General features: G+C 41.3%; 1 protein-coding gene and 1 pseudogene across 2 annotated transcripts in view; one reads left to right on the forward strand and one right to left on the reverse strand.

The window, feature by feature from the left end:
- ABCC5 (ATP binding cassette subfamily C member 5) overlaps nt 1-13199 on the reverse strand; it is an 84821-nt gene extending 71622 nt beyond the window's left edge. Inside the window, exons 1-2 of the mRNA XM_081086358.1 lie at nt 13099-13199; nt 9546-9723 (exon numbers count right to left, since the gene is read on the reverse strand). Of these exons, the coding sequence (XP_080942484.1) occupies nt 9546-9668 (123 nt within the window). The 5' untranslated portion in view covers nt 9669-9723; nt 13099-13199. The remainder of the gene's footprint in view (nt 1-9545; nt 9724-13098) is intronic.
- A 1109-nt stretch (nt 13200-14308) lies between these two features.
- LOC308515332 (spindlin-2B-like) lies at nt 14309-17731 on the forward strand (annotated as a pseudogene). Its single transcript has 2 exons — nt 14309-14314; nt 17049-17731. The product of its transcript is annotated as a spindlin-2B-like (transcript).
- Nucleotides 17732-24132: the final 6401 nt, after the last annotated feature.

Raw genomic sequence — 24132 nt, forward strand, 5'->3', positions numbered from 1 at the left:
AAGTTCTCCCACTGCAGACACAGCTGATTCTCACAGCCAATTGGCATGGAGGTCAATTCCTCACAGTGATAACTACAACAATCAAGGCTTAATTACAACAAGACTGCACAAAGCCCACAAGGGGGTGCACCAAGAGTGTCTACCTCAGGTAATTCGGACACTTAGCACAGAAAGGGACTCTATCGACACAGTGAAGCATAAAAAATGCCGAGACAAAGAAACAGGACACAAACGACATAATTGGAGGAAAGCAAACTGTTGGATAGAGAGTTCAAAACCACACTTTTAAGGTCTTTAAAGAACTGTCTAGAAGCCGCCGATAAATTTAATAAGGCCCTCGAAAAGACTGGTGAGACCGCCGATAAATGTAGTGAGATCCTCAAGAAATCTAATGAGACCCTCGATGTTGTGATAAAGAACCAACTAGAAATTAAGCATACACTGACTGAAATAAAGAATATTATACAGACTCCCAACAGCAGACCAGAGGAGCACAAGAATCAAGTCAAAGATTTGAAATACGAAGAAGCAAAAAACACCCAACCGGAAAAGCAAAATGAAAAAAGAATCCAAAAATACGAAGATAGTGTAAGGAGCCTCTGGGACAGCTTCAAGCGTACCAACATCAGAATTATAGGGGTGCCAGAAGATGAGAGAGGGCAAGATATTGAAAACCTATTTGAAGAAATAATGACAGAAAACTTCCCCTACCTGGTGAAAGAAATAGACTTACAGGTCCAGGAAGCGCAGAGAACCCCAAACAAAAGGAATCCAAAGAGGACCACACCAAGACACATCATAATTAAAATGCCAAGAGCAAAAGACAAAGAGAGAATCCTAAAAGCAGCAAGAGAAAGAAACTCAGTTACCTACAAGGGAGTACGCATACGACTGTCAGCTGATTTCTCAACAGAAACTTTGCAGGCCAGAAGGGAGTGGCAAGAAATATTCAAAGTGATGAATACCAAGAACGTACAACCAAGACTACTTTACCAGCAAAGCTATCATTCAGAAGTGAAGGTCAGATAAAGAGCTTCACAGATAAGAAAAAGCTAAAGGAGTTCATCACCACCAAACCAGTATTATATGAAATGCTGAAAGGTATCCTTTAAGAAGAGGAAGAAGAAGAAAAAGGTACAAATTATGAACAACAAATACACATCTATCAACAAGTGAATCTAAAAATCAAGTGAATAAATAATCTGATGAACAGTATGAACTGGTGATTGTAATAGAATCAGGGACATAGAAAGGGAAATAGACTGACTATTCTTGAGGGGGGGGAAAGGGGGGTGGGGGTGAGGGAAGAGATTGGACAATAATCGTGCACCTATGGATGAGGGCAGTGGGTGGGGAGTGAGGGCGGAGGGTGGGGTGGGAACTGGGTGGAGGGGAGTTATGGTGGGAAAAAAGAGTAACTAATCTAATAATCTGAACAATAAAGATTTAATTAAAAAAATAAATTTATAAATGAAACTTTCTTCAGTACCTAGTGTCATGTGTATGCTCATGTTAAATGCTTAGTATAAGACATCAGTGGTTCCATCATGTGACCATGGGACTGCAGATCAGGCTGGAACTGCTGACAATGGTGAGAAGCAAACACAAAGGTGAAGATTTGAGCAGTTTGGCTATTCTTCTACTGTGAGACGACAACATTAAGAAAACTAAGTGATCACTAAATACCATGTCTGCTTTGGCAAACAGAAGTTTTCATCTGATATAACAGAGTTAAATTGATTCTTTGAACAGCTTATTTAAAAAATAATCTTATAATTTAAACATATATAACATCAACTTATCGAAATAGGCTAACTCCCTAAAAAGGGGGTGGAAAACAAAGGGAGAGAGAAGCTTAATTCTGCTAATCAGTGAGCTTCATTGTGGCAAATTAACATTAGTCTGCAAATTTTTTGTTTTTTTGTTAATCATATTTTTGATCCATTGATTTTTAGAGAGAGTGGAAAGGAGAGGGAGAGAGAGAAACATCAATGTGAGAGAGACACATTGATTGGTTGCCTCCTGCATGCACGACCAGGGCTGGGGAATCGAACGCAGGACCCTTCAGTCCACAGGCCGTCGCTCTATCCACTGAGCAAAATAGGCTAGGGCTGCAATTCTTTTTTAATTGAATTTTAGAGAGAGAGGAAGGGAGGAAGAAAGAGACATTGATTGGTTGCCTCTCACCCCAACCGGGGATGAAACCCACCACCTAGGTAAGAGCTTGGACCAGGAATCAAACCTGAGACCTTCCAGTGCTCAGCATAATGCTCCAACTGAGCCACACCAGCCAGGGCACACATTAGTCTGTAATTTTGATATTAACAGATTCAACCATTGCAAAACCTTCTGCAGGCTGGTTTCCTGTTCCGGCATTGACCTTTTATTTTTGATTAAGAGAGAGGAAATGAATAGTGAGGCATTAAAGAAAAATTTGCAGAAGGCTACCTAAAAGCAGAACCAAGGTTTCATTGCAAAAGTTTTCATTAACCATCTGTAACTTCCAAGTTATCTATCTCCACAAAATGAAGACTGAGGTATTTAAAACTGCTTAAGAAACAGGAAGCTTGAGCATCTACCCATGTACCAGAAGGTCAAGGTTCAAATTCCCGATCAGGGTACATGCTGGGTTGTGGGCTCAATCCCCAATAGGGGGAGTATGCAGGTGGCAGGTGATCAATGATTCTTCTTTTTTAAAAAAATGTATTTTTTTATTGATTATAGAGAGGAAGGGAGAGGGAGAGAGATAGAAACATCAATGAGAGAGAATCATTGATCAACCACCTCCTGCATGCCCACACTGGGGATCAAGCCCACAACCTGTGCATGTTCCCTGACCAGGAACCGTGACCTCCTTGTTCATAGGTCGACACTCAACCACTGAGCAACACTGGCTGGGCCCGATCAATGATTCTTATCTTTAATGTTTTTATCCCCTTCTTCCTCTCTCTTCCTCTCTCTGAAATCAATAAAAACATATTAAAAAACAAAACAATAAAAGAAACAGGAAGCTAGTTCCAATACTTTTCTTCCTTTTTAACAGAAGCTCCTTTAACTACTCATGCCAACAGGCTATATTTATTTCCCTTAGGCAGCATTTCCTAGCAAAGCAGCAGCAGCCCTGCTGCAGAGGGCGTAAAAGAGCTCATGATCAAGGCCAACCTCAGGAGACCCATGCGCTGCAGGTTCAGTCACCACCCGGCAAAGCCACTTGGGCTCTGCACCAATAGCAGCACTGTTGTCATCTCTACCAGAGAGCCCTGGACTGCTATTGGAGACCAACACCTGGCACCAGGCCAGATACCCGGATCATACACACGGAGCTCTACAAAGCTTTACGGATGTGGGGGTTAGAGGGGGCTGCAGAGAGCAGGTGTTCTTACTCATCCCGTCACTGGCTGTTGAGAAAATGTGCTGAGTCACTGAGTACCAATCAAGAGTAAAATAATGCAGAGACTGCAAATACAAATCTCCTTCACCCTGCCCTCCTCCTTCCTAACAGCAAGAAGACTCACAGGTAATAAACCACTAGGGCATGGACACATTCACACACCCTTAGTCCCTAAAGAAAAGCTTTCAGAGTCAAACTCTCAAAAATGTAAGGCACTAAACAAAACTACTTCATAGCAATAACTGTCTCTGGGTAGAGGGGATAAGGGTGATTTCTAGGGTATAGCTTCAAAATATTTCAACTCACTAATTATGAAAACTCCAACCAAGGTTAAAGGGTCAGCCCAACACAAAACTAAAGGAAATACTAGGTGACGGTCACTGGGCTTTGTGAATACTTGCTTTCTCATCTTCCTAGAGGCAGGACAGTCTAACACGGTAGAAAGAAAATTCCACCAATGGAACACTTTTGAGCGAAGGGGGGGAAAAAGAGAGCAGTCATAAGGGCACATGAACTTGGGTTGACTTCTGCTTATTTTCCACTCTTCCTCCTTTTCTAGATTAGACATGCTAATGAAAAACAAGTCACCCTAAACTCTGGTCTGGGAGCAGTAAGAAAACAACTACATAATAAAAAGGTGTATAAAGCATTAAGTAGCTTTGTCTTGCTTTTGCTTAAATTTTAATTTAAAGCAACTAAAATCCAAATTCCCTGGCCTATTACTGAGGAACACACACAGCATCTGAAACTCACCAACCTATCCCTCTACATCTGTGACTTCACACTTTGTGCTCAAAGCCAACAGAGTCCTAGTTGGCCCTATCCACAACTCTTTCTTCTGCCAGGCATGCTCTTCCTTTCTCCAAATTCTACCCATTCCTCAAATCTCCAATCAAATCTTACCTCCTCCTGAAGTCTTCCCTGACCTCTCAGACTGAACTCTCTTTTTCATATTAATTTCCACAGCATCTAAATTACAGTCATCTATGTACATGCTTCTGAGTTTAAGCTTCTATTGGAGGACAGGCAAGCCCAGCATCAATTTATCTTTATTTGCATCAGACCACTTCATTCCAAGTGTTGTGCATGTATCTTGGAGAGTGCTCAAATGTTCACTGAATTAAGAAAATGAATAAATATCACATCTTAAAATAAACAAATAAACAAACCAGTGCTCAGGGAGTTATGTGATATACATATGCATATATATATATATATATATATATATATATATATGCAATCATAAGAAAAGAAGCTGTGCCTAAACCATGCCTCAGACACAGAAACAGTGTTAAGGAGTGGGCTAGACATAAATCTTCATGTTTATTGAAATAATGCCAGCCAATGTTAGTACTTAGGCCCAAAGAACTAACAGCAACAGAAGGCACCCTATTAGCACTTCAGGATTAAAGCATGTCTGCTAAGCATGGAATTGTGTGTGGCCACAGCATTAACTTAATAGTCCTAAACAAAAGTAGGTGTTAGTCACCCTATCTTTAGGGTGACTAACATTATTTTACCTTCATTATCTCTAAGCAGATGTGATACAAATACCTGAAGATGTGCATGATTAGAGCAATTTTCCCAAAGAGTATTTCAAAGGAAAGATTTGACCACAATACTAAGGAATGGGCAAACTGTGCACTCTGCAACTTTGCTTACAGAGTGAAAAAAAATCAAGGGCCTGTTTAAAATCAAAATCTGTTCCTGGTGCTTTGCTTCTGACTTCTGTTTAACACAGTTTCAGGTCAACTGGGCCTATCAAAGGCTAATGGAGGTGAGTAAAACCTTGTTTTTCAATTAAGAGTCACAGATGTATTCTGATCTTTTGTTACTTGGAGTAGTTTTTTTCTTTCTGAGGGACAGTAACTATACCTGGCAACTGGAATGTCTGGTCCCAGATTTCCTCTCTAACAACTAATATAGAAATGATGGTTATGATTATATGACATGAAATTTTAATCTCTAATTACCAGCTTACATTTTAAAAAACGATGTGCTGTACATAGCCATTCTGCTTCCCAACTAAAGTATCCATTTTTTATATCATCTCTGAACCAGAAATCTTTTGTCATCTTTTTGGTTCCATCTATCAGCAAACTGTTAAACACAGTAGACAAATTCAAGATCAATAAATCTTAAGAAATTTTGGCTTTTGACAGGTTAAATGCAAGAGCATTCTAGGTGGTATGTAAACTTTTAAAAACATTTGATGTATTCACTTTAGTGTGTATAAAAATATTGGTTGCATAAACCTATGATTTCATTGCTTAAGTCAAGGCTAAGCAAAAAGAAAAAAAAACAACTAATGAAAAATATTTTAAGTAATAAAAATTCAGAGGGTACAAGGATGTGGTAAAAACTAAAAAAACAACACAAAAAAACCACACACAACAAACTAAAAAAAAAAACCCCACAGGATTCAAATTTAAAAGTTTAAGAAAGATAAAAGGATAACAAAAATGAAATTCATACAGACTCCTGAAATTTTATAAAAGTGGTATTAGCCTTCCTGTTTCTTTAAGGTAAGGCTCAATCACATAAAGTAAACTTGTTGTCTGATGCCTAACTTTAATTTTGGGGACAAAAGGTACAACAGTGACTCTATTTCCAGTTCTCCACTTACAAAGAAAAAGCTTACTGCACATCCCAATGTCAATTCTTCTCTACTCAATTGGGAGGGACCCTGTCCCCAGAAATTTCACAGGACCACACCCCAGCTTCCTAGGTTCGACCTCTTCCTGCTCAACAAGCCATCCTTGGACAAGCCTGCACACTCCCAAGGCCTCATCTACATCAGGGGTGGGGAACATCACCAAATATTTGACCAAATATAGCAGGCTAATTTTTTAAAAATATACTTTTATTGATTTCAGAGAGGAAAGGAGAGAGAGATAGAAACATCAATGATGAGAGAGAATCATTGATCAGCCGCCTCCCACATGCCCCCCACTGGGGGTTGAGCCTGCAACCTGGGCATGTGCTCTGACCGGAATCAAACCATGACTCCCTGGTTCATAGGTCAATGCTCAACCACTGAGCTACACTGGCTGAGCAGTAGGCTAATTTTTAAGTTGATAATTTTATATGGCCCATGAATGTTATAAATATCCAAATAGCCCTTGGCAGAGAAAAGGTTCCCCACCCCTGATCTACATGGACGCACTAATGACTCTAAATTTGTTTCCTGTTCTTCTTCTTGCCCTGCCCTATCCATCTACTGATATTTTACCTGGATGCACTTCAAACTCAACATGCTTAAAAGCAAACTCATTCTTACCAGCAATCCTAGGCACCCCAATGTGCCCCTTCCCTTCCAGAGATGCCCCTAAATTTCTCCCATCTCCTCCACCTCATTATTACGCTGAAGACACACCCGGGGCCTCTCTCACGTGGGCTAGCACAAGAGCCTCCCGACTGCTCCCTGTATTTTCTCCCTCTCCTTGTACAGCTGTTTTTTCCTTAACTGCCTCAAAACTAATCTTCCTAAGATAAAATCAAGTCTTAAAAATTCCTTATCAGCTCAACCTCAATAGTCATTAGGTCACACTTATTAAGACTACAGTGAGATAGCAGACATACCTATCAGAATGGCTAAAATAAAGATTATGGGGGAGGGTATGGTCAGCTGGAAGAAGGTAAATGGGATAAATGGTGACATTTAAGTAGACCCTGGATGGCAAGTACACAATGCAATGTGCAAATGATGTATTGTAGAATTGTGCCCATATAATTTTATTAACCAATGTAACCCATGTAAATTCAAAAAAATAAAGATAATAACACCAAATAGTGGCAGGAATGCAGAGAAACTGGATGCATACATCATTAGTGGGAATGTAAAATTGTACAGCTACTATGAAAAAGGGTATTGATGTTTCTTACGAAACTAAACATGTACTTATCATATGACCCAGCAATAGCATTCATGGGCATTCCAGAGAAATGAAGCTTATCCACACAAAATCCTACACACAAATATTCAAAGCAGCTGTATTTGTAATAGTGAAAAATTAGAAGTAATTCTAATGTCCTTCAACAGGTAAATGGTTAAACAAACTATGGTTTATCTATAACATGGAATACTGCTCACAATTAAAAGGGAAGAAATATTGAAACACAACAAATTAGATGGGTGTTATGGGACTAATGCTGAATGAAAAAAGTCAATCTCTAAGATTCCATAGTATAGATTCCATTTATATACAATGCTTAAAATGACAAATAGAGATGGAGAACAGAATCATGGTTGCCAGAGCTTAGGGGACAGGATAGGGAGATGGCTGTGGTTATAAAAGGGTAGCATGGGATGGAGGTGTTTTTTGACTGTGGTAGAGGTTCAAACAAATCTATACATGTGAAAAAACTGCACAGAATACGTACACATACGTAAATGAGTGCATGTAAAGTTGGTGAAGTCTTAATCAGGTGGATGGACTGTATTAATGTCAATCAATCTCCTATTGTGATATTCTACTATAGTTACTCAAGAAGTTACCATTGGGGGAAGCTGGATAAAATGCATATGGATCTCTCTACATTATTTTTTACAACAGCATGTGTCTCTACAGTTATCTCAAAATAAAAAATTGAAAGATGAAAAAAACCCTCCTCAATGACATCTAATAGCTCCCCAATACCCGTAGTAAAGCATGACATGCAGAATTTCCCTTACACATCCTACAATCGAGACAACTAGTTCTAAGATCTAACATCTATTGAGCATAGGTTATGTGGCAGGCACCATTCTAAGCATTTTATATGTATTATCTCATGTAATCTTCAATGATCCCACAAGTTCAATTCTACCATCAATGCTATTTTAACAAATTTTTTACAAAGATTTTTTAAAACTGATTTTTAGAGAGGAAGAGAGAGAGAAACATCGATGTGAGAGCGAAACATCAATCGGCACACCCCTTACCAGGGATCAAGCCCACAACTCAGGCATGTGCCCTGACCGGGAATTGAACTGGCAACCTTTCCATACATACCCAACCAACCTGAGCCACACTGGCCAGGGCCTGTCAATGCTATTTTATTCATAAACCATTAAGGCACAGATGATATAAGTAGCTTGATAGCATCACCAACCAATCATCCTTCAAGCCCTGCTCCAATGTTACCTTTGTGACTTCTTCTAGATTTAAGTGCTATACTAACAGTGTCAAAAACTCAGAAGATATTAAAAAATGTTTAACAAGGTCTACACAAAAGGACACAAAAAAGTTATAAAGCTGACATCTTAAGGATTTGACACTGATTACACTGAATCTCTGCTTCTCCAAAGTTAAGCTTGAATGGGAAAGTATTGTATAGCGGGGACAGAAAACACCCATTAGTGAGAAAACGTTAATTAACAAGACAGCCAGAGGGACAGCTAATGTTAGGCTAATGAAACTCCAGTGTCAGCTGCAAAGCCCACATCTTTCTCAAGTTTTCACAAAACAAATACACGAACACAATTACATGACTTCTTAAACCCAGTTATCCCCACATCCCCTTTTCGTTAGTTTTGCAAGTCACGAAAAGGCATAATCTCTTTTCTTAGAAAAAAGACATTTCCTCCTGTTTAAAATGTATATTCATTATTTCCCTTAGGAGAAACGAGGTTATTACATGGATTTACTTGAAAAGCTTACTAATTATCCTACAACAATCTAAAATTGTCCCAAGTACTGTCTAAATTCTGAATGAGTCTCTCCAAAGGAGTCATTTGAAACACAGACAACAGAAGCAGAGGGGAAGAAAATAATTTTAAGCCCATGAAAGAAGCTTAATGGTTCAGATTTCCTCTGCTCCATTCCCCCTCCCCTCCCATAAGCTGTCTTCTCTTAAGCAAAGCCTTTGCAGAAGGCACCAAAGTTGAGCGTAAGTGGCAGAGAGAAGGCAAAGGGAGAAATAGGTGGAAGGCGGAGAGCCAACCTCTCCTCTTTCGTAAGTAACCATAAATTCTTTTTTAAATGAGCTTATCTGTGCCAAACTGACATGCCAGGGAACAAGATCTCAAATGCTCCCCATAAATTCTTAACAGTGATCTAAAGCCAATAAAGAAAAAGAAACTTCTTTTAAACTATGCATTACATGAAAAAAAGAAGGTGTGGTCTAGTACAACAAGCAGCTAAGACAAGGAACTCAGAAAGGACATACTGACCAGCCCCGTTCTCTTGTATTTGGAGTCCTCTCTGTCTTGTCTCGAAGTGCTGGTTCTCTCTCGCACGTTTCTATAACCAGGACTGGGGATGATATACTCTTTTCCTATGTCGATGTCCTTCATCTTCTCTGACTGGAGACGCCAGGGCGCACAGACTCCTGGTTCCACTTGAGAATTTCTGAAATTAAAAATTCACCAAGAACAGCTATTTCCTAAATTGTGCTTAATAATATGCAAAAATGTTTTAAAATAGGGAGAAGGGCAAAAGCACTGAGATTTTCTACCCTTATAGCTATAAAAAATATTTAAAATCTTTTTCAAGTACTTCATATTTTTAAGAGAAAAAAAAATCAATGTAATAGGATCAAGAATATGTCCTCCCACTGCTAAGGAAAACAAAAAAGATAAGAAAAATAGACACACTGGTAAAGAGACACCCAACTTCTTCACCTAGGTTCAAACCCGAGTATTTATAGGTCTTTAAAAAAAAAAAAGACAAAACACTTATTCTAGCAATGATCTATCCCATCTTTGAATTTTTATAATTAGATAATGAAGAAGCTGATATTAAAGTACCATGGAGTTACATAGCTAACATACAAAACAATATTATGCCTTCACTTTAAAAACAAATGCCCCTTGGGACATGAAAGTGTTCTAAAATCAGATAGTAGTGATGCACAATTCGGTGACTGTACTAACAAAACACTTCAAAAGGCTGAATCTCCATGCATGGTTTATAAATGATAGTACATCTCAACAAAGCTGTTACTAAAAAACAATAACCAAAGCAAACTGCCCACCCTGCCCTGTGAAGGCTTACCTAGTATGACCTGAAACTGTCCTAATTCTAGTCAATAACCAGTTATCAACTTCCGTTACTTTTGAAAAAATAAAACACATACACACCTCTCTGAAACATTTCCCCCACCCTATGATGGTTCAAACCTTCCCAGATACAAGCTGAGGAAACCCCATTCATACCAGCCTCACTAGAAATTAAAGAAGTGTATCCATGTTGCCTTTTAAATTCCATCAACTCCTGCTAGCAATCACTGCAACTTAAAAGTACTACTCTGTAGACCAAATTCTGACAGCTACAATTCATTTTTTAAGGTATCAGAAAAAAGAATACTTACTAATCCTCTAAACAAGAAGGACTAAATTTCCTCCATAGGTAAGTGCTTCCAGCCCAAAAAAGAAGCTTGACTTCTTGCCTTTCAGCGGTCTGATTTGAATACTCAGAGTTGATACTACTTATTTCCTTATCTCAAAAAAAAAAAAAGTCACCTTGTCCAATGACAAACTGCACGATAAGCACTCACGTCACTGAGACCTCATTAAGCCTAAACTATAAACAGACCTGGCACCTGCCAGCGTCCCTGGTGTCTGGATGCAGATAATAGTAAATCCTTCTTGTTACCAGGGTCACAAAAGTCCAACCTTCCCCTCCAAAGTTTCCGGAGCCGAGCTAATTTCTGGAAGCTGAAAAGATTAGTCCTACTTTAAAAAAAAAGGCAGGAGGAGAGGAGGGAGGAGGCCAAAGGAATTCATTTATGTGATCAAATGCCATGTCAAGAGGAACATGAAGATCACCTCAGTTGTATAAGAACTCACAATAACCAAAGTTTCTTTCAATCGCTTTATTTCAATTCATTCAACACCTCTAACACTCTTGCTTTTGTATCAAGACTCTCCTTCCAGTGATACAAGTGTACGGTGAAACAGATGACACTGCCTGGGGGATGGGGGTTGCACAGGATTAAGAACTTCAATTAAACAACAATGAGGTACCATCTCACACCTGTCAGACTGGCTTTCATCAACAAATCAACAAACGACAAGTGCTGGAGAGGATGTGGAGAAAAAGGAACACTTGTGCACTGCTGGTGGGAATGCAGACTGGTGCAGCCACTATGGAAGACAGTATGGAGTTTCCTTAAAAAACTGAAAATGGAACTCCCATTTGACCCTGTGATCCCACTTCTAGGAATATATCCCAAGAAACCAGAAACACCAATCAGAAAGGATATATGCACCCCTATGTTCATAGCAGCACAATTCACCATAGCTAAGATCTGGAAACAGCCTAAGTGCCCATCAGTAGATGAATGGATTAGAAAACTGTGGTACATCTACACGATGGAATACTATGCTGCCCTAAAAAGGAAGGAACTCTTACCATTTGCAACGTCATGGATGGAACTGGAGAGCATTATGCTAAGTGAAATAAGCCAGTCAATGAAGGAGAAATACCACATGATCTCACTCATTCATGGATAATAAAGACCATTATAAACTTTTGAACAATAATAGATACAGAGGCAGAGCTGCCTCGAACAGACTGTCAAACTGCAGCAGGAAGGCCGGGGAGGGTTGGGGGGCAGGAGGTAGGGGGGTAAGAGATCAACTAAAGGACTTGTATGCATGCATATAAGCATAACCAGTGGACATAAGACATTGGGGGATAGGGGAGGCTAGGGGACTGTCTAGGGCGGGGGGATAAAATGGACACATATGTAATACCCTTTGTAATACTTTAAGCAATAAATAAAAAATAAATAAATAAAAAAAGAACTTCAATTAGCCGGACTGGGGTTTCCAAATTGCCTTCATAACTTAGGTTTCCAGCATCTCAGGAAAACTGGTTCCAGGCCCTGAAACTGCGTAAGAGAACCCGACCTGAGGCTACAAGGAGGATTCCTGTGTACCACCCTCTTCCAGTCCACTTGTTGTGTTGCCAGCCTTCTGCACCTTTTACTTCTGGACCCCAGTATAACGGTCTATCTCCTCCGACAAAACCTGAAACTTTGCCAACCATTCCCGTGCCTCCTGCCTCCCCACGTCTGTGCAGAAACCAAAAGGGCCCTGTGTGATAAATACAAAGCATCATGCAGCTCTGTGTGGTAAGAAGTGGAAAGGGCACTGATGAAAGTCAAGAGATCTGGGTTCCATTCTGGGCTCTGCCCAGGGTTTGCTGTGCGTGCTTAAGTCACGAACCTCATCTGCCCATTTGCAAAAACAAAAACAAAACAAACAAAAAACACCCAAAACCCGAGAGGATGGCTTCTCAGGTCGCTGGCAGCTCAGAGTGTCCGGTGTGTGGCTTGAGCCGGGGTGTCCCAGGCCGTCCTCCCCACAACTTGAGGATGGGGGCTTCTCTCTGGCCAGCTTCGCCTGGGATGCCCTGGACCCTAGGGCGTTCCCGTGTCCAGTAGGGGCCTGGCGAGCCGATAGCGACCCACACCCACGGGCTGCGGGCGCAGCACCCCCTGGTGGCCGCATCCGGGAGTGTAGCCAGCACTCTTGACCACTCATCCCACCCTACACGCCTTCCCAGGCCTGCACCTCACCACGTGCCCCGAGGGGTCGCGTCCCAAGGAGGGGGCGGCGGGAGACCTGAGGAAGGCCAGGCCCCGTTTCTCAGGTGTCTGGCTTCTCCCGAACTGCCCGTATCCCGATCACAGCCCACCGGCCCCGGAGGAAACACAGGGGAGGGATCCAAGTGACAACCGAGGGAGAAGGAAGGGGGGCGGCGGCGGCCGCTACTTACCTGTGCCCCAGGTCCCAGACCGCCGCGCCGGCCACTCGACCACGCTCGCAAGCATCAGCTCCGGGGCAAAACAAGCCTTTATAGCGGCATTGGCCGCCAGACTGCGCAGGCGTGCTGCACAAAGAATCCCCAAGACTGAAGGGAATTGTAGTCCCCCTGCCAGGAGCTCCGGGCTGGGCACGCGGCGAAGGACTCTCTTTCCCAGAAGCACTGCAGTCGCCCTGGGGGAGGTGCGGGTGCTTTTCCACCGCGCTCCTAGCGCTGCACCGTCGCTCCCCGTTCTCCTGCGACCCGGTCTGCAGTCCTCCCTGAAGCCGCGTGCCCCCGCGGGCGGCGGGGAGGGTGGACGGGAGCCCCGTGGGGTCCGGCAGCCCAGGGTTTGCAGGCAGGTGATCCGGCCGGTGTGCGGTCGTGTGTGCACCAGCGACACCGTGAAGGTCACCGCAGTTTCTATGCTCTGGTCGCCAGCCAGTCTCAAACCTTATCTGCCGTGCACTTGGCATTTTACGAGTGCTGGTTCGGGAATCCACCCTGCATTCTGATATCGCCTTTCTTTTATCCCACTGCCCAACGCGTAGTGTGTGCTGCCTGTTTCTAGATAATAAAATGCCAGGATCACCGTTTTTATTTTATTTTTTTAAATATATATTTTTTATTGATTTCAGAGAGGAAGGGAGAGGGAGAGAGAGATAGAAACATCAATGATGAGAGAGAATCATTGATTGGCTGCCTCCTGGCATGCCCCACACTGGGGATCGAGCCCGCAACCCAGGCATGTGCCCTTGGTCAGAATCGAACCCGGGACCCTTCAGTCCGCAGGCCGAAGCTCTACTCACTGAGCCAAACCGGCTAGGGCAGGATCACCGTTTTTTTAGAGTGGCAAGAGCCATAGGCACGGTCTGCCAACTCATCCCCTTCTTTTTATACATGAATCAGGTTCCCAAAAAGATCGATCACTTTATCTCTGTTTCATCTGTACCTTCAACAGGATCATGACATAACTACTCTTGAGTGCCTACCTACTCTATCTGGTGCTTTACATGTGATTCTTCTTTCTTTTACTCTCCATAACAACCTTGTGTGTAGGTACTATGATGATCCATTTAAGAGATTTAAATTTTTTTTAAAAAATGAAGTCCCTCGGGCATGCGGAACTCAGTGGTTGAGCGTAGACCTATGAAGGGGAGGTCGTGGTTTATATATAAAATACATGAAGGTAAAGTGACTTGAAGACACTAAGGTGTCATAAAGCTAAAGTAATTAATACAGTGTGTTTAGGCAAAGATGGATTGATAGACAAGTATAATAGAATGAAGAGCCTAGAAGCAGATTAATGCATATATGTAAACTTGATCTGTAACGGGGGAAAAAAAAAACCATTACAAATCAGTAGGGAGAGAAAGAAGATTCCATAAACAGTGCTGGGATAATAGTTATCCGTATTTTTAAAATACTCAGTGATTACTGCTTCATACATACCACACAGAAAAATCTATTTCAGGTAGATCAACGACGTAAACTGTGAACGAGAAAACTTTAACACATTTAGAAGAAAAGGTGAACTATCTATGTGAACTTGAGAGTAGAGAAGAACGTCTTAAGATACAAAAACAGATAAGAAAGGAAAGATTGATAAATTTTTACTGCATTAAAATTTAAACTTCTGTCCAAGATGCCATAAGTGAAGACAAAGCACAAGTTATAACTGACAACGTTCTTAAATGTACAATATACAAATAATTTCTACGGATCAGTAAGAAGTGGCAAATAACCCAATAGGAAAACAGGGAAATGATGTGAACAAGCTGTTCACAGAAAGGGAAACAAGAACAGCCATTCAAATATGTTTGAAAAGACACCCAATCTCACTAATAATCAGGGAAATGGAAATTAAAATAGTGCTGAGATGCCATTTTATGCCCATCTGACTGGGAGACCAAACATCTGACACCACCAAGTGTTGTCAAGGATCTGGAGAGACAGGATATTTCACACATTGCTGGTAGAGTGCGTGTCCATTGATATAGAACCACATTAAGGAACAAGTTGGCAAACTCAGTGGGTTGGAAGTGGGATGTATTGTTAGACCTCAAGTAGATCCCCAACATTCAGTGGCTTGAACTCAAGAAGTTTATGCCTCTCGTGCTAGGAGTTCATTTCTGGGTGAGGGTACCAGATCAGCAGTGCAATTCTGCTTCTTGCAGTTTGTCAGAGACCCAAGGTGAACATGGTTCTCTCAGGTTCAACATTTGGCTTCCTGCGTTGCTCCGCTCATTGCTACCACCAGTCACTCAGGTGGGAGGAGGGAAAAAGGGAGTGTGGAGGTGTGAGCTGGTCTTCAGGCACCAGCCAGGAAGCTGCATACTTCATTTCTAATCACATTCTATTGGTGACAATTTAGTCAGATGGTCACATCTGAGAAAAAACTGGGAAATGCAATGCTCAGCAGAGCAGTTATGAGCCATCTACAACTCTATTAACATGACAGAAGACAAGAAGAGATTTTGGTAAGAGCTAATGGTTTTTAATGCCCATTCTTAAACCCAGCAATTCCACTTTTGCATATATGCTCTGGACCAGTGGTTGGCAAACCGCGGCTCCGCAAACCGTGGCTCGCGAGCCAAATGCAGCTCTTTGGCCCCTTGAGTGTGGCTCTTCCACAAAATACCAGCTCTTCCACAAAATACCGACTTCTGCACATGGGCCATGAAGTTTCAATCGCACTGTCGGCGCGCGCCCGCACGTGGTATTTTGTGGAAGAGCCACACTCAAGGGGCCAAAGAGCTCGCGAGCCACGGTTCGCAGACCACGGCTCTAGACTAACCTTTATCAGCAGGAGCTTCTGCAAGTGAATTAAACCCTACACAAAATTATTTGAGTGACTATTTTCTTATTTCTCCCAAGGATAGCATATAGCTAGTATCATTCTAGATGCCCAGGGGAGAAGTGAATTCATTACAAACAATGAATACCTTAGGACATTAGGGCTTAATGCAATTAGCTGAGAAAAGGTGACCCAAAGGGTCTCTCACACATCTGCACAAGGAGATACTTTCATTGTGCATGGTCTGTAATAGTAGAAAGAATATAAATTTCACTAATAAAGGAATAGATAACTAGTTATGGTATTTGTACAATGGGACATTATATAGTAGTCAAAGAACAAGGTCTATTATGTATCAACTAGAGGCCTGGTGCATGAATTTGTGCATGGTGGGGTCCATCCAGCCTGCCCCGATGGGGGCCCATCGAGCAGGCCGGCAGGGCAGGGAGGTGCCATAGGCAGTTGGTCAGCCTGCCCCATCCCTGATCGGGGTACTGGGGGCCGACAGGGACTGGATCAGGCTGGTTGGCTGCCATAGTGCACATCATAGCCACCGGTCATTCTGGTCGTTCTGCCATTCTGGTCACTGGGCTTTTATATATATAGATATGAATGAATCACAAGAACAATGTTAAGTAAAAATAAGTTACAAAAAGACTCAAATTGTGTGACTCCATTTGTATTAATTTTATAAACATGTGATACATTGTTTAAGGATACGCACATGTATTGGGCATGATAAACAACACTTTCAATGTATAGATAGTTAACTCTACCATTGGAGGGAGGAGCCTAAGATAAAAGAGGGACATACAAGGACATCACCTGTTTCTGTAATATTTTATTTCTTTTTAAAATGACTTATCAATATTAAAATTTAACAAAGCTTGGAGGTGGGTATATGAGTGCTTCAAATATCATTTGCTGTGTTTTGGATAGCCTTTAAGTATTTCATAATTTAAAAGTCTTAATATCAAAAAAGAAGGATGGACCACAAATAAGTCACAGAGGCATAAAGACCCCCAACCTACAGGTAGCCAAAGAGAAACAACCCAGGTCACCAGCAGGATGGGCCACTGGGTCTGCAAACACGATTTAAAAAACAACAACAAAAAACTTCCAAAAGAAACATAGGGCAGACCTTCATCCCAGCCCCACAGGCACATCATGGGCTACAGAATTTCGCACAGATGGAAGGAAGGCAGTGAACCTATCACCTCACCCAGTGGAAAGGAGCCATTCTGGATCAGGTGCCTATAAATTCCTCTCTTTATCTCACCAAATATGATAGAATTGACTGTGTCTATGGACTGGAACTTCACAAAGATGAAAGAGTTTTGTCTCCTAAAATTCTTTCTGACAGGGTGGCATCATCTCAACTCAGTGATGCAGACCTTGCAAATACCATAACTGGTAAAGCTGTGGAACATATGGTTGAGGACCAGCATGGTTCTAAGGGTGAATAGAGTGGGGTGGTCTTAGCCCACGCACCAGTAATGAAAGCCTGGTTTTATATCACCAGTGATAAGGCTCCTGTCTTGTACACGCACCTGTCTTGTGTCAGCTTTCAGATGAGTATGAAAAAGGAGACCTCCGTATCATGCCAGTGAGTCTCCTCCAGCAGAGTCAGAGCCAGGAGGAGCCGTAGATGGCCTGATAGGCAAGCATGTGGAATATACCAAAGAAGATGGCTCCAAACGGATTGGCATGACCATTCACCAAGTGGAAGCCAAACCCTCTGTGTATTTCATCAAGTTCAATGATGATTTCCATATCTATGTCGATGATTTGGTGACAAAGTCCTGTTAGGGTACAATTTGCCACATTTGTGAAAATAAATGTATACTTTGTAGACATGAAAAATAATGTTGCTTTGGGAACATAAGGGTCCCCTTTATTTCAACACCCTTGCCAGCATAACTGTTGTTTTATTTTGAAAAAAACAAACAAAACAAAACAAAACAAAAACAAATGTATGTGAACATGACATGTTGTGCGTAAGGACTTTATCATGTTGAACAGATTGGGTGTGTTTGGTGGGTGGGGCATGGAAGAAAGGTACAGCTGTAAATTCAAGCTGAGTAAAGTTCAGCTAGTATCATAGAGAAAGTTTTAATATAACAGAAACAAACATTTCTCCTCTCAATGGAGATACCTGCAATTTAACAGAATTTTTTTTTTTAAGGTGAATGCTTAGTTAAGCATTCAGAAATCAAATTTGCATTAGGATAATTATTTCACTTCAAGTTGATATGAACCTTATGCAAGTTTGGGAGACACTGGGAGACTGGAGAAAGAATAAGGCAGCTAGAATGGAAGAGAAGAGTCTAGCTAGAAGTGCTTGTTGTCCAGAAAAGAGGGTGCAGGCTTGGACTAGGATTGTGGTGGAAAAGAGGGAGAAAAGTGGACTTGAGAGCAATTTAAGAAATAAAATCACAGACCTTGTTGATGAATCAGATGTAATGGCTGAGAAAGAGAGGTGTCAAGGGAAACGCATAGGTTTCTGGTTGCAGAACCGGATGGACGGTGCTATGTCCATTGACATGAGAAGCACTCTACTACAATAGCCTTCTGACACCCTCCTCTAGCCAGCTTGTCAGAAGCTAATTAATGTCCAGTGGTAACCATCACCCCACATCTGCTGTGGTACTCACATTGAATTCTTCTGCCAGTTATAAAGACAAAATGTCTCTTTTGAAGATCAATTTTGCCATGAAAGTCATTTTCATGGAATAAGGCTTAAAAAAAATAATTAATTAAATCTTTTATTTGACATCATGGAAACAGTATAGTGTGACAGAATAAGGTACCTTTTCAATGGTCTCAGGAAAATTAGAAGAGTATTTACGATGTAAACAATGCCAAATAAAGGCCAAATGACATCATACCGTGTGTGGGTTTTTTAAAATATTTTTATTGATTTCAGAGAGGAAGGGAGAGAGGAAGAGAGAGATACACCAATGATGAGAGAGAATCATTGATTGGCTGTCTCCTGAATGTCCCCTGGTGGGGATTAAGCCTGCAACCCAGGCATGTGCTCCTGCCTGGAATGGAACCTGGGACCCTTCAGTCCGCAGGCCGACACCCTATCCACTGAGCCAAACCAGCTAGGAAACATCATATCATGTTTTGCACACAAAGGTTTCACAGTATTAGTAGAGAGCTGCAGTGGGATTAGCTGGGTGTTCGTGTATTACACAGTAGTATAGTTACATTACAAGTCACATCACACATTCATTTTATGAAGGAAAGTATTACACACTTACCATCTTTGTAATAATAACTTCCAAGCTCATTAGCAGTAAAGTTGATAGTTAGAATAAAATAAAGTATTGCTTTAAAAATTTTTTGAAGTACTTATATTGAGATGCACTATCAAATTGGCCCCAAATATAATGGAGGTGTTCAAGACTTAGTTACTTATTAAAAAGAAGAAAATGATTTATAGCAATTATCTAATTTTAACAAAACAATATTATCCACCACATTAAATTAGTGTTGTGTTGATTCTGTAGTCTTGTATGTACATAATTTGTACATTAAAGTTAACTTTATAATAGCATAAGAGCTGTAAGTAGAAGGACTTTATATATGGATTCATGAAAGTACATATTCGAGTAATATTATAATATAAATTTAAATAAACATCAGGGCTTTAGGATAATTATTTCCCTTCAAATAGGTCTGAACCTTATGCAAGTTTGGGACACTGGGCATTAAACCAACTTTAGTTTGGTCTACAAGACCTTCCGTGATCTGGCCCCACATAATACCACAGCTTCATTTCCTGCCACTCTCCTACTCAAATCTGAGGTCCTGACAACACTGTAATTTCCATGTTTTTACCCTAGCTGTTCCCTCCACCCAGAACAAGCCATCTAAATCTACTCAGCTAAAACAACAAGCATCACAGCCCATAGACATGTGTTGGGATTTTAATCCCCCCAGAGTGATAATTAAGGATTATTTACCCAAATGAATAAAATGATACAGTATGTTTAGCATCTCTAATGGTAACAGGCACATGAGGACTCTCCTCCATTATTGAAAAGTACGGCTGGACACCTGTAAGGCCACAACATGGAATGCAATAGTGTCACACTAAGGGAGGCAGTAATCCAGCCAAGATGGAACCTTCTGCCCAAAATAGGTCTAGGCACTTCCCAAATGTTTTGCTTTATAAATACTGGCTTTTTATCAGAAGAAGAGATAAACAACTTTGGTCTACATTGGTGATAACCCTTTTTGGCATGGATGTCAGTTCAGAAAAATTAAAAACCTATGCAAGCTGCATTTAATTTTCATTCAAAATAGTTCATTTATGGAGTCCCAGGCTGAAATAATATGTATTCTTAAAACAAAAATTGTATGCTTTATTGATTCAAAGACCACTAATTAGAAAAATTCCCGTTACTTTTCAGCTACTAAAATATTACTGAGTACATTTGAGAAGTAACAATACCCAAGCATCTTTTAAAACTCTTATCCTAAAATTAGATATAGATCTGGGTGGATGATATGTGGCCTGCAGCTGACAGCCCGTTGATCTAAAGGAAAAGAAAAGGGAAAATATTTCTCCTTGAGTCAGTCTAAGTTTATATTGCCTAGGGATTCAGAAACAGCTTTTAATTAATATTTTACTTTCTATTTGCTTGTAGATTTTTATAGCTCAAATAAAATTTCAGGTTTTAAAATACTTAACTAGCCCTAGCTGGTTTGGCTCAGTGGATAGAGCGTCGGCCTGTGGACCAAAGTGTCCTGGGTTTGATTCCAGTCAAGGGCATGTACCTTGATAGCAGGCTCCTTCCTGGCCAGGGCTCTGGTTGCGGCTTATGCAGGAGACAACCCATTGATGTGTTTCTCTCACATCGATGTTTCCGTCTTTCCCTTTCTCTTTCACTCTCCCTAAAAACCAATGAAAAAATATCCTTCGGTGAGATTAACAAATAATCCTATATAATAAAAGGCCAGCAACCATAACGACCGGAATGACCACTCGAGCAGTCGCTATGAGGTGCATTGACCACCTCTCGGTCCCTCCCCATCAGCCCGAAGGCTCCCATCGCAGCATGGCAAACAGGGAACCGGGTGGGTAGCAGCAACGGCCAGAGAGAAGCAGCCAGGTTTCGGGTGGGTGGCGGCAGCAGCTGGAACGAAGCAGCCCCCAGTCCGGTCCGGGTGCCTGGCAGTGGTGGCCAGAGCAAAGCAGCCGGGGTCCCAGGTGCCGGAGCAGAGCTAGTGCCAGCAGTGGGGGAAGGAAGGCCTACTCTTGCATGAATTTTTGTGCATCAGGCCTCTAGTAATAATAATAAAATACTTATCTATTTTTTAGTTATTTATTTATATATATGCAACTTGCATGCTATATTCTATCTGTAGTAAGTTTAAGACAATTTTTTCAAAATTGTAGTAATTTTATTTTCTTCTGGATTTATTCTATTTAACTAATGCAATTTTCCCCCCAAATAATCAATGGAGTGCTAGTCCTGCAAGATATTCTGAGAAGCAGAAATTTTCAAAGTCAACTAAGTGGAAAATTATGTATATGGTATTCAATTCACATGAACAAATTGTAGATAAATACTCTGAGAAATAAAGCCTATTTAGTTAGACCTAGCCAGTTTGGTTCAGTGGATAGAGCGTAGGCCCATGATTGAAGGGTCCTGGGTTCAATTCTGGTCAAGGGATCATGCCTGGCTTGTGGGCTTGGTCCCCAGTTGGGGACCTGCAGGAGGCAGCCGATCAATGATTCTCTCTCATCATTGATGTTTCTATCTCTCTGAAATCAGTAAAAATATATATTTTTTACAAATCAATGGAAAAAATATCCTCTGGTGAGGATTAACCAAAAAATAAAAACCGAAAGCGCACACACACACAAAAAAACCCTATTTAGCCTCGTTTAATTCAGTATTTCTCAGACTTATTTGAATGTGAAATAACAAAGGGAAGGGAACGCCTGCTGTGAAGAGCAGAGGGATGAACCTTATCAGTACCTACTTGAGTGAGGCTGACTGAAAAGGGCTCATAGGAACAGGGTGGCTTCCGTCAAACTGACAGCTTAAGTCCAGAAGATTCTATTCCGGCTGAAGTGACCCAAGCAATCTCAGATGAGCCAGGATAACAGCAACAACTGTTACTGCCATTATTTCTGCTTCAATTTGTTAATTGCTCAGGATGGAAGGCACTATACATACATTATCTCTAACCTCATAAAACTCCTGCAGGATAGGTTTCATCGATTTTATTTATTTGTATTTATTTATTTATTTTTAACAATTACTTTTTTTAAAAAATTATTGATTTCAGAGAGGAAGGAGGAGGGAGAGAGAGATAAAAACATCAATGGTGAGAGAGAGTCATTGACCAGCTGCCTCCTGCATGCCCCACACTGAGGATCAAGCCGCAACCGTGACTTCCTGGTTCATAGGTCGACGGTCAACCACTGAGCCACGCTGGCTGGCGCATCCTCCAAATTTTAGAGAGAAGGACTCTGAGGCCGAGAGAAAGTGAAATTATCCCAGCAGAAACGGGATTTGGTCTTAGACCCATCTTACTGCACCATACCGGCTCAGTCTGAAGCTTCTTCATTGACGCACTGCTCTCCCTTTGTTCTCCAAGCCGCTGATTACCCTCTCTGGAGTCTTCCCTAACAGAAATAATTCTAGAGAAAACAAGTTAAACCACTGATTATTTTGGCCACTTAACTATACCATGTCTGCTTTCCTCTATGAACCAAATATTTGCACATTCTAAATCTGATGACACCTCTGATCACCTAGGCATGAAATGGTATTTTGAAATTACTTCTCGAGGCTCTTTAAGAATCACACAAGCGCGGCCAGTGTGGCTCAGTGGTTGAGCATTGACCTATGAACCAGGAGGTCACAGTTCGATTCCTGGTCAGGACACATGCCCAAGTTGAGGGCTCGATCCCCACTGTGGGGCTTGCAGGAGGCAGCCAATCAATGATTCTCTCTCATCATTGATGTTTCTATCTCTCTTTTCCTCAATTAAAAAAAAAAATTTTTTTGTTTTAAAGAATCACACAAGAAAATCAATCTTAGCCGTCAAAACCAACTCAAACACCTATATAGGCCAAGCAGATAACATGAAGGAGGGGAACTGGTCAGGAACAAGACAACAGTTGGTGACAAACTGTGATTGCTCCACCAAAGGGCTTAACTGTTTCTTAGCTTTGGCATATTGTTGTCAAGCAGAAACGTGATCCCAGTATTGTTTATTTATAGTATATTTTTCAAATGAATCCAGAAACACAGTCTTTATATAAAATCTCCCAATTCCAAAATGTTGACAACTAATTTCTTTTTTTAAAATATATTTTTATTGATTTCAGAGAGGAAGGGACAGAGAGAGAGAGAGAGAGATGGAAACATCAATGATGAGAATCATTGATCAGCTGCCTCCTGCATTCCCCCTATTGGGGATCAAGCCCTCAACCCAGGCATGTGCCCTGACTGGGAATCAAACCTCGACCTCCTGGTTCATAGCTTGATGCTCAACCACTGAGCCACGCTGGCCAGGTGACAACTAATTTCATTAAAACTTTGGCACTGCCCAAAACAACATAAACTTGCAGCCTGATTGTTCATAACCTCATAAGTCAACTTCTACTAAAAACAATATTAATTCTGCCACCTCCCCTCTACCCCACTAATCACTCCCTCCATCCAGTAGACCTGGGTCCACATTGTTTTTGATACACTCAAAAAAATCAAAAGTTAAGACCTGTCAGTACTGGAGTTATATTTAAAACCATAGAGTCTAAAATTGGTTATAAAAACAAGGAGACCCCATTTTTTTTTTAAGATGGCAATAGGGTTAAAATAAGTGCATGTGTCACTTGAAGACAGTGGCGGTCATTGTGTTTCTCCTGTGGGATGCATTGTATGCCAAAGTGACTCCACAGTATGAGGAAGTCATTGGCACTGCTCCAGTGACCAAATATTTTTGCTTGCTCCTCTCCAAACTGATTTCCCAGATTAATTTTGGAGACTAGATTCAGGTCCAATTAGGTTACAGGGTCAGGAGTCCTCCATGACATTCTTTTAGCACTAAGGGTGCTTGTTAGAGGGGTGGCTAATGCCACCCGACACCTGTATTATTCAAAGCTAGGGCTCAAGGTGTGGCCTCTGGTCTTTTAAGGTCAACATCACCACTGTCTCCAGAGAAGAGCCAAGAAGAGGAGG

This window comes from Myotis nattereri (genome assembly GCF_964212035.1).
Source record: "Myotis nattereri genome assembly, chromosome: 3".
In the NCBI taxonomy this organism is placed as follows: Eukaryota; Metazoa; Chordata; class Mammalia; order Chiroptera; family Vespertilionidae; genus Myotis; species Myotis nattereri.